Source organism: Molothrus ater, chromosome 11 (genome assembly GCF_012460135.2).
Source record: "Molothrus ater isolate BHLD 08-10-18 breed brown headed cowbird chromosome 11, BPBGC_Mater_1.1, whole genome shotgun sequence".
Taxonomy (NCBI): Eukaryota; Metazoa; Chordata; class Aves; order Passeriformes; family Icteridae; genus Molothrus; species Molothrus ater.
Window position 1 is genome coordinate 4,513,819 of NC_050488.2, and position 10,062 is coordinate 4,523,880.

General features: G+C 51.6%; 1 protein-coding gene across 2 annotated transcripts in view; it reads left to right on the forward strand.

The window, feature by feature from the left end:
• RBM6 (RNA binding motif protein 6) overlaps nt 1–8,157 on the forward strand; it is a 58,172-nt gene extending 50,015 nt beyond the window's left edge. For both annotated transcript variants that reach the window (XM_036390955.1, XM_036390954.1), the window contains exons 16-23: nt 668–820; nt 1,700–1,789; nt 2,467–2,556; nt 3,189–3,461; nt 4,052–4,126; nt 4,730–4,827; nt 6,042–6,153; nt 7,860–8,157. In XM_036390955.1, coding sequence (XP_036246848.1) covers nt 668–820; nt 1,700–1,789; nt 2,467–2,556; nt 3,189–3,461; nt 4,052–4,126; nt 4,730–4,827; nt 6,042–6,153; nt 7,860–7,985 — 1,017 coding nt within the window. In that variant the 3' untranslated portion in view covers nt 7,986–8,157. The remainder of the gene's footprint in view (nt 1–667; nt 821–1,699; nt 1,790–2,466; nt 2,557–3,188; nt 3,462–4,051; nt 4,127–4,729; nt 4,828–6,041; nt 6,154–7,859) is intronic.
• The last annotated feature ends 1,905 nt before the right edge of the window (nt 8,158–10,062 follow it).

A 10,062-nucleotide genomic window follows, 5' to 3' on the forward strand; every position in this document is an offset into this window, starting at 1 on the left:
AAGCTTTACATGCAATATGTTCTTACAGACTGCTCTTTTCTGGAGGGATTTTGCAGCCACATCCTGAAGACAAGCCAGTGTAGGGCAGTACAGAGGCAGCTTTGTGTTTTTCACTCTGTCTCCTGACCTGTGTGAAAGGATGCATGTTGCAAAATATCAAATTAATGAGAGGCTAGGAACCCATTAGCTGTATGTTGAACCAGCTGTAGCTGCCTCTGGCCTCTGAAGCTCTGTCTTTTGAGAGTTTTTGTCTGCTTTAACTTGAGCAGATTTAGAGGCAGAGCTGAATTTTGCTGTAGACATGTGATATGTGACTGTCTGTAAGAAAGAATGGACAGCAGAGCTCTGTTTTCATCTGTGGTCTCTTTGCTTCTCAATCCTAGCCAGCAATAGCTGTAAAGATGCCAAAAAAGAGCCATCAGCAGAGATTTTCTGGAAATATAATCTTGTTTTCATGATCCTGGGGATGTCCATGCTGTGGGAGAGCAGGGCAGTGCTCTGGTGACCTGGCTGTGCTCAGCTGTCTTCTCCCCTAGCAAAGTTCTGAAGCCTTTGCCCTCTGCAGTCCCTTCTTACTGTGCTGGTCTCCCCAGCTCAGCAAGGACAAGAAGCCCAGTAAGAAAACCTGCAGGGGTTGGGCTAAGCCTGCTCCAAATGCCTCTTTCAGAGGGAAGTCACAATAGACCGGGAGCCCTCCCCACCCCCGACGGAGAGCAGGAGGCGGCGGCATGGGAGCCAGGAGTGGACAAGTGACAGGAAGGAGCCACACAGCAGGGACAACAGGGACAAAAAGGACAAAGGGAAAAGTACTTCTGCTAAGGTAAGTCCCTCCAGGCATCAGAATGACCTGACACCAGGAAGCTGAAGGAAGAGGTTAGAAAGTAGAGAGTAATTAGAGGATTCCAAAAGGAAGGGACAGTGAGAGAAGACAGTGGGGTCAGCAGCTGGAAAGGAACATGGTGGTTGTCCAGCCAGGGAGTAAGTTCTTGAAATTTTTCTCTCCTTACATTAAATCCAGGGCTTCTCGTCCCTTCCTTATGGTGAAGGATTCAGACACATCCAGGTAACTGAGATATGTTTCACTCGTGCTGCTGAAAGCACCCAACTGTTGTAATAGATAACAAAAAACTGGCAGACACATTAAAACACACCCAGTCAGATGGTGATGGATACTCAGCTCTCCCCTAACTGCAGTTCCTGGCCCTCCAGTCCCAGGACAGTGTCCTTAACTGCTGTTCCCAGTCAGCAAATGCCAGTGTGGGAGCTGCTGGTTGGGAGTAGCTGCCCAAAGTGATGTTTGAGCACAGCTCAGGGCTGTGATAATGACACGGCCTGAGGAATGCCAGGAGAGTTGCTGGAAGTGATTTAGCCACCAAGGCAGAAACTTTGTGTTCTTCCTTGCCTCTGGTCTGAATGTGCTGAGTGGAATGACCAGTACTGGGCAGCTGGGTTGTAACTCCCTGAGGCTGGTGACAAGCCAGCCAAGCAGTCACCAGGTATGGTGGCTTTCAGGGACACTGACCTAGGAGAAGCATGGTCCTGTCTGAATGGAGGATAAAAGCATCTCCTGTAGAAATCATTCTGTCATTTTTCCCACTTTCCTGTTTTCCATGGGTGCTCAGGAGTGGCTTCCTGGCTGTACTGTGCTCTCTGACACCTGTGTTATCACTGGCCTAATGCCCGCTCTTGGATTTTTCAGAATGAGCCTGGAGAGGAGAGATTCTTTGCAGAAGATGTCTTCAAAAAGCCATTGCCTCCCTCTGTGAAGAAGGATGAGAGCACAGGCCTGGTAAGGTGTTACACTTGTCTTCCCTGGTCAAGTATGAGTAACTCATGAGCCACTAAATTGGAGCCTGTCCAGGGCTCCAGCCCAGTTCTCTGTAAAATGTGTGAAAGTGAAGCTTCATCCCAGCCAACTGTCTGTGCTGCTGAGGACACAGCTGAGTATCACAGGCTCATCCTGTGCAGTGCTGGCTGCAGTCTCTGGTGCCCTCTGTCCAGGATAAAGAGGATCCTGGAAACCCCACCATGCTGGCTGAGCCTGGCCATATGTTGTGCCACAGTCACAGCAGAAAAAATCGGTGTTGTCTGGCAGTGGGGGTGGCTTTGCACGTGGTCTTCATGTCCTTTGTGCACACACAGAGGTGCTCAAATGTGACCTGGCCCTGCCCCACCTCCCTCACTGCTCTGAGGCACAACTGGGACCACTGTCAGCATCACAGTGTAGCAGAGAATGAGAGTGGGGTGGGCTGAGACAGCATGGTGAGCTGCTGCAGCTGTCTCTGAAATCATGAGTATGGCTCCAGGAAAGCTCTGGATTCCCCAGAATGGGAATGTCTCCCACCAGAACCACAACTCATTTCTGCCAACCACCTGGTTTCCTTGGGGGCCTGTTTGAGTGCTTAGATATTGTGTGCTCTGAGTCCATGCTATGGCAGTCTCAAGACCTGTTCTTGACTGTTTCAGACTGAGACTGGAGAGGAGAAGTTCTCTGCAGAAGATGTCTTTAAAAAGCCTTTACCTCCTTCTGCGAAAAAGGAAGAGAGTGCAGCCCCAGTAAGTATCTCCATAGGATTGTGTTTTGACCTGTGTGAGCCTGGATACAGTTCTAGGGAGGCTCAGCACAGCCTGGCTGCAACTGTGAGTGCCAGAGGTGCCAGAGATGTTTCTCATGCCAGAGGAGGGTGTGCTGGGGATTGAAGGCAGCTTGTTTTTTTAAGTCTGACCTTGTTTTGGGCTTCTAGCATGGGCACATTTGTTACCTGCATTTGAGCAGGATCTCACTCAGCCAGTCCTAAGGCAGAAAACTCTTCCAGCCACCTCCGGGCTGAGGAAGGCCAAATCTCGCTGATCTCCATTTCTAGAGGAAGTGAGTGACAGCAGCTCGCTGCCAAACAGCCGCTGCCTCGGTTGGCTTCTTGTGCTCTCAGGTGTGTGGCAAGTTGGAAAAGCCTGGCACCAAGGCAAGGCCTGTCTAGAGAGCAGAAGGGCTTCCACACCATGGTGAGAAGGGAGAGAAGCCAACCAGCTCCTCTCTGTTCCCTGCCTGTGCTGCTGGGAAGCAATTCTCTGCCTCTTGGACTGGAACAGAGACAGGAGTCACGGGGAGATGGGTTGGGGAAGCAAAGCCCCACTGGCCTGGCAGGCTTGATGCTACAAACTGTCACACTTTCCTCCGCTTCCCTCAGCCCAAGGTGGTGAACCCTCTGATAGGACTGCTGGGAGAGTATGGAGGAGACAGTGACAATGAAGAGGAGGAGGAAGAGGAGGAGCAGTCCCAGGCTCAGTGGCTGCCACCTCCCGCGCACCCACCGGCACCGCGCGAGGAGCAGGCGCGGAAGGCCAAGGCCAGCGACGACAAACTGACTGACTGGAACAAGCTGGCCTGCCTGCTGTGTAGGAGGCAGTTTCCCAACAAGGAAGTGCTCATCAAGCACCAGCAGCTTTCCAACCTGCACAAGGTATGGGGAAGCTGGGGGCTGCCGTTGGCTCAATGGCTTTGTGAGCTGCACGGAAGATGCAGTGGTTGGGTGGGAAGAGCTGTGCTGAAATTGACACAGCAGCAGGCAAAGTTCCCCCAAAGCTCTGTTCAAAGCATTGTGTGAACTGCTTGTTTCTGCCATGGGAGTGCTATAACATCAAGGTGTGACTTTATAAGCTGTAGTGGGATAGCTAAGCTTGTGGAGAGTGGGGAGAGTGGGGTGCTGGCACACATGAGAGTGAGAGCAGTGGGAACTTGGCAGGTGCACCCCCATGTTCTGTGCTGCCTTTGAGCTCTTGCTTTTAGGAGAGCCAAGCTGCTCATGGGTTAAAATAGGACTGATTGCCTTCCTTACTGCAGGGAGGAAGGGCTCCAGGCCTTTGTGGGGGAGCAGGTGGTCTGGGCTGCAAGAGAGGCTGCTGTGCCTGGTATAGTGCAGGTACAAGAGCATGCTGCTTTACCTGAGGTACAAGAGCATGCTGCTTTACCTGTGCTCCTTATGGGTGGAGCAGATGACCCTGACAGCTTGTGTTCTCTGCTTGACACTGCCTTCTGTCTTCCTCCTTCCAGCAAAACCTAGAGATTCACATGAAGATTAAACGATCTGAGCAAGAACTGGCGTATTTGGAGAAGAGAGAGCGTGAGGTGCGTCTGTGGTGGTGGGCAGGCAGCTGCTTGTGCTTCTGCCCTGGGGGGTGGTGATCCCAGGAGGACCCTCCACTTATGTTCCAGGTGTCAGCAGGCATCCACATAGGCACCAGGCATCAGATGCCTCCCAAAAGTGAACTGTGGGCTCACTCTGCACAGGGACCTGTAGGTAGTTCTGTGACTTCTAAGAGCAGATCTCGCTCCTCACAGAAAGGTCTGAGTGTGGTTTTGTTGTCCTGCAAGCCAGCACTGATCTCTGGACTAAGTGGGACACAGATTTCCATCTAAAACTGATGGGGTGTATGGGCTGCTGCTGCCTGGCCAGGGACAGGAGAGCTGTAGCTGTCTATTGCTTGGAAGGTCATAGAGCTGCTCCTGGTGTGGTAGCTGTAAGGCTGCAGCAACAGCTCTGGGTCAGCCCAACAGATGGCATCTGAACAGAGCAAGTGTACTGTGGGATGTGAGCATTCAGTGCTTGTGAGTCCCCAGGACAGCCTTCCAGCCAGCTGAGCATGAGATGAGACCTGGGTGCAGAGCAGTCTCCTGCAGTGTTGGATCCTTCATAGCTCCTGTACTTACTTTGCCCTTTCTGTTGTGAAGGGGAGGCATAAAGACAAAGGAAATGACCGGAGAGAGAAATTCCAGCAGATGGATTCACCAGAGAGGAAACGACTCAGATATGACCGAGACTCAGAGAGGTAATGGCTGTTCTGGGTGCATCTCTTTGGGGGTGCTGATGCTGGGATGGGGTGTGTGCTGCTGGCAGACCAAGGCTGGGAATTGTCCAGTGGGGTAGGTCTGCAAAGTAACAGCCAGACAGACTGAGGCAGAGCTCTTCAAAGTGTGAGCCTCTTGTGCTGCAGGACACAGGGTGGGGCTGGGGTAGAAACAATGGTTTGGGACAGGGCAGAGAAAAGCTGCCTGGTGCTACAGGGGTGAGATGAAGGTCTGAGTGTGTCTGGCTGGACACAGAGAATAGAACGCAGCCTGTTCCCATCCACCTCGTCCTTAAGGCACTTGCTGCCCTCCTGTCCTGGCATGTAGCCATTGAAAGAAAGAGCAAAGCTGTGTTTCATCTGTTCCCTGACTCAGAGGAACACTGGGAGCTGTTTCCATCTCGTTGGGAGTAGGTGGAGGAAAAGAGTGCGTGCTGTGTGAAGTTCCCGACAGGCCTGCCTGCTGTGAGCTTGCGTGTTCAGTGGGCTGGGGAGCGGCCAGCCATGTGTTGAGGATGGAACTGGTTATGTGCCTGTTTCTTCTGGCACGGCACCTCAGAGTGAGACCTGTCCTCTGTGTCTTGCAGTTTAAACATCCACATCTTCTCTTCCCTCTGTTTTCCTGGAATAGCTGTAGATAAACTAAAACAGTTTGTGCACAGTGTCACCAGCAGCCAGAAAGTAGAAGTTGTCTCAAGGAAGAGTCTTTTATGCTGAGAGGTTTTCAAAACTGTGGCTTTTGGATAATGGTCTTGGATGAATAATGAGGTGGGAGAAAGAGTGTCCGAATCAACACTGCATCTGTTGAGCTCCATGACCACAGCACTGGGAGAAAGGAAAGATCTAACAGAGCAGCAGGGATTGGACTTCGCTTTTATGCTATTGCTAAGATTTTAATTAGGAAATACAAGCACAGAAGGCTCCTGGCTTGCTTACACTGTAAATATTTTGGAGTCTGAGCTCATTTCCTGTGCCCTGGTGTATTTCCCCCTGAGGTGGGACAAGAAATTGTGTGTGAGCCCTGCACACAGAATCTGCCCGGGTGGTTTCCTTAGGCGGTGTGCTTCTGGCAATAAACTTGGATATCCCTCATGAGAGACTGAAATGTCAATGAAGGTTCTATTAGCAGAATAAAAATCCCTGGTGTGTGTTTGAAGCATTGCAAGACTGGACAATTGCTTCTGGTTCTTTTGCAGTGACTATGACCCAAGACTTGACAGTAACAACAAAGGGAACCGAATGGTGCAGTCTGCAGGCTGGAAGAAGGGCTTTGGCCACAACCAGCAGGGCACAGCATCACCAGTGGAGGTGAGTCTTCCCTGCCTTTCAGAGCACACCACTGTCCTGCAGCCCATAATGTTTCCCAGGACAGCTGGAGGGAGTTCAAGTCAGGCTGCAAATCTCAGCACCTGCTTGATGGAATAATATGTGTGCACTGATGAACTTTGCAGACTGGGAGGGGCTGCAAGTATGTTGGCTGTAGAACAAGGTTAGAATTTATACGGATCTGGAGGTGTTGAAAATGGAGTAACAGTGAGCAGGAAGGGTATGAGCATCTCATTAGTACCTGCTCAAAGCCAGGCTGGGGTTTGAACAGGTCACCAGCTCGGTTCTCTGTGGTGATATGAGCTGAGGAAAAAGGTGAACTTCCCCTGGGGAGTTGTGAGCATAGCCAAAGCCACAGGGCCCAAGATGCTCTTTGTCTGCACTGCTTAGCACTTGTGAGGCTCTTGCTGCCATTGCAGACTCTGGACATCAGATGATAATACCAAGATACAGCACCTGACAAGGAGCAGAGGCCCATGGGCAAAGGATGTCAGGGACAGGCAGGGTCAGGTAGATCCTGCCTTCTGCAACAGGCTGGTCTCTCAGTGGACCTTCGTTTACTGCAGAGGATTTATCTGAGAGGCAGCCTGGGGCAGGGTCTGCTCTGCCTTGCCCAGGGCCACACAAGCAGCACCGTGCTCTCTCTGGGGACAGGTTTGGGGCTGGCCAGGTGCTGTGGTGTCCACAGCTCTCTGCTGAGGGACAGGCAGCTTGGAGCAGGGTTCACAGGGTGATGTTCAGCCTGCAGTCAAGTAGATCATTAAAGCAAATATTTGAGGCTTTGTGACGCATATTTGCTTGAGCCCATATACATGAGGCAAGAGTCCCTCTTCAGTGCAGACACAGGAACTGGTCCCAGCTGCTGCTCAGTCCTCGTGGTGAGGTCCCTGTGCCCAGAACCAGCTCCAGCGCCACACTCTGGGAGGTCTGAGCTCCTGTCAGGGCTCCCCCTCTGGATGGGGAGCTGATGGCAGAGCACAGCCCTCCTATAGTTCATAGAAAGGCCAGAAGAAATGTGCTTGCCTTTCACCTCCAAGTCATGCTGGGCAAAGCCATGTGACCATGCCAGCCCTACACAACTCTGATCTCTTGGCCCAGCTGGTGAGGTCTCTGGTATTCAGGTAGGTTGGACTGAAAAGTCAGAGAAAATTCCAGCCTCAGGCCTGCTCTCCTGGGCTAACTCCAGGCAGGTATTGCTGAATAATTCAGCTGCTGGCTGCAGAAGCCAGTCCTTCAAAACTGGTTGAAATTCCAAGCGAGGTACCAGTGCCCATAGGAGCTCTGTTAGAGAGAACAGCTGAGCTTGTGCCAATGCAGGCAAACTGCAAACAGCTCCCCAGGAGCCCAGAGCTTTCCTTTGCTCGTGTTCAATCCTGGCTCACCCGTGGCTGCCGGCGCTGTCTCTTGGCTGCCCACCCTTGGCTGCCCACCCTTGGCTGCCCACTCCTCTGTCTGCTCCTCCATGGCTGATCCCTGGGGTTTGATTCCCACTGGGCATTTGCTGGCTGCCTTTGTTGCCCACAAAGGCTCTGTAGTTTTTCCCAAAGAGCTTTAGAAGGAACACAGAGCGCTTGCTCTTCCTCCGCTCGTGGATCCACACAGGAGCAGTCAGCACTCCTGGAGCAGCCCAGGGAAGCTTTTTATTTATGGGAGTAGGAATCACTAACACAAGCTGTGTCTGTTTGCAGGCAGAAAACAGGAGGAAGGGCCCTGGGCTGGGGGCCCCAGGGAAGCCCCCCAAGAGGCAGTCCAACGAGACCTACCGCGACGCCGTCCGGAGGGTCATGTTTGCCCGCTATAAGGAACTTGAGTGAACGGTGGAGCAACCCCAGATCTGTCTCTCTCCATCTCCATCTTTTTCTGTGTCATGTTCTTTCGAAGGTTTGGTCTTCTTCTTTTTTTTTGGGTTTTTTTTGGTTTTGTTTTTTGAATTGTTACAGGTTTTGCTGCTAGAATTTTTTTAATAAAACTGAAAATTTGTCAGTGCTTGTCTTGTGGCTAAAGTGGTGTGTTTTAAAAGCATGGTGCTTTGAAAGGTTCCCATTGTGTTTTGCTCTCTGCTGATGAGGTCACTGGGAGTTGCTGCTGTGCCAGTGGGACTGGAACAGGTTTGGTAGCTTGGAGACCCTACCAGTGGTGCCACTGTCCTGCAGTGTGTTCCCTGTCATCTCAGGGACAGATACCCCTGGTGCCATGTAGTCCTCTGTCTGGGTGGGAGCTGGGAGCAGGAGATGGCCCCAAGGCCTGGGAGGAATTCAGGAGCAGGAGTGATCTCTGTGGGATTCATCCTGGCAACTGATGAGGTCAGTGGAGTTCATTAACTAGCAGGAGCTTAATGGCTGAAGGTGACCTCATTAGTGCTGGGTGTTCCACGTGTGGTGGGCTGGATCTGGTGGCAGTGTTGTGGGGGGACCCTGGTGGGGATATCGCCATGCTGGCCCAGGGTGTCAGGGGAACAGAGGAAAAGCCAGGGAGGTGCTGCTGGCCTGCTGTGGGGAGGTGTGGAGGCAGATCCTGGGCAGGAATTTGTAGCAGGGGCAGTTTGACCAAAGCACAGGAAAGTCCGAGTGTGTGAGCAGAGCAGGGACAGGGGTGAGTGTGGCCTGCAGGGATAAGGATGATGCCAATGGCCCTGGCTGGTGGGAGCAGATCTTGTGCCTGATGGGGAGCTGGTGTCCACCACACCTTCCTGTTCATGTGGCAGAGAGCAGGGCCTGACACTGCTTTCAGATGCTCCAAAGAAGGGAAAGCAGGAGATGTGGAAGCTGAAGACAGCAGGATTTGGAGGTGAAGAACCACCTGCAAGAGCTGACAACTTCCAAAGGCAGCAGAACACCTGTCCAAGTTGTGTTCCTTGTCTCTGGCACAGGCAGTGCCAGAGGAGTGTGGTGGACTCCTTTGCAGTATTGTGGCCTCTGGTGCTGCGCCCAGGGCTGGTGGAGGTGTGCATGGTGCTGGTGAGTACATGGGGGCCTTCAGTCCTCCTGGGAGCCCCAGGCATGTCAGAGATGGGTGAGGAAGGTGATGGGCTCCTGGGGATGAACTCCCACTCAGGGAGAAATGGTGGTGGCATAACAAGGTGGTGCTGTCAAGTCTGGAAATTATCCATGCACAAAGGGGGAAGAAATATGACTGTGATGGGGCATCATTTTCAGGGAGGGAAGAGGGAAATCTGGGTGCAGACTGGTAGCTGGAGCTCAGGCTGTCCTGCACCTGGGTGTGTCAGACACCTGGGTGTGCCAAAAATGAGCACCCACACAACACCAAGACAGCCAGAGGGAGCCTTCACAGCTGCCAAATGTGAGAACTCATTAGCTGATTTTATTAATTTGCTAAGTGGGTACATGCATCTTAGTGAGAGCATGTTAACGACTGATAATACGTGATTAATTAGAAGATAATAAAGCAGATAAATGTAAGAGCAGCTTCCCTTGGACAGATGGACCACACTAAATAATGTGTGTTCCTTGGCTTAGTCGTGTGCTTGCTTGCTTCTAATCTGTGATGTGCATGTCTGAAAGGAGAAGCAACACAACACTTTCCTTGCAGGCCCATTGCCAGGGCTTAAGTCGGGAACAGAAGAGGAGCAGGAACAGACCGCTGTGAAAATGAGAAAAAAAGTAATTAAAAATATCTACTTGCAGAATGTATCCGTCTCCAATCGAGAGAAATCCTTTTTCTGTCTGTGGTGGTGGATATACCTCCCATTATTTGCATTAATCATAGAAATACTTGGTGTGTTTGCTTCTACTATTTTGATGATCATAGTAAATGTTTATGGGAAATCGGGAATATTGTTTGTGTCATAAAAGGTCAGAGCAACACAGTGTTATTCCCACAGGTGTGGGATTCCTGAGGATGTGCTGTGTGTGGCTTGGGAACACCTGAACT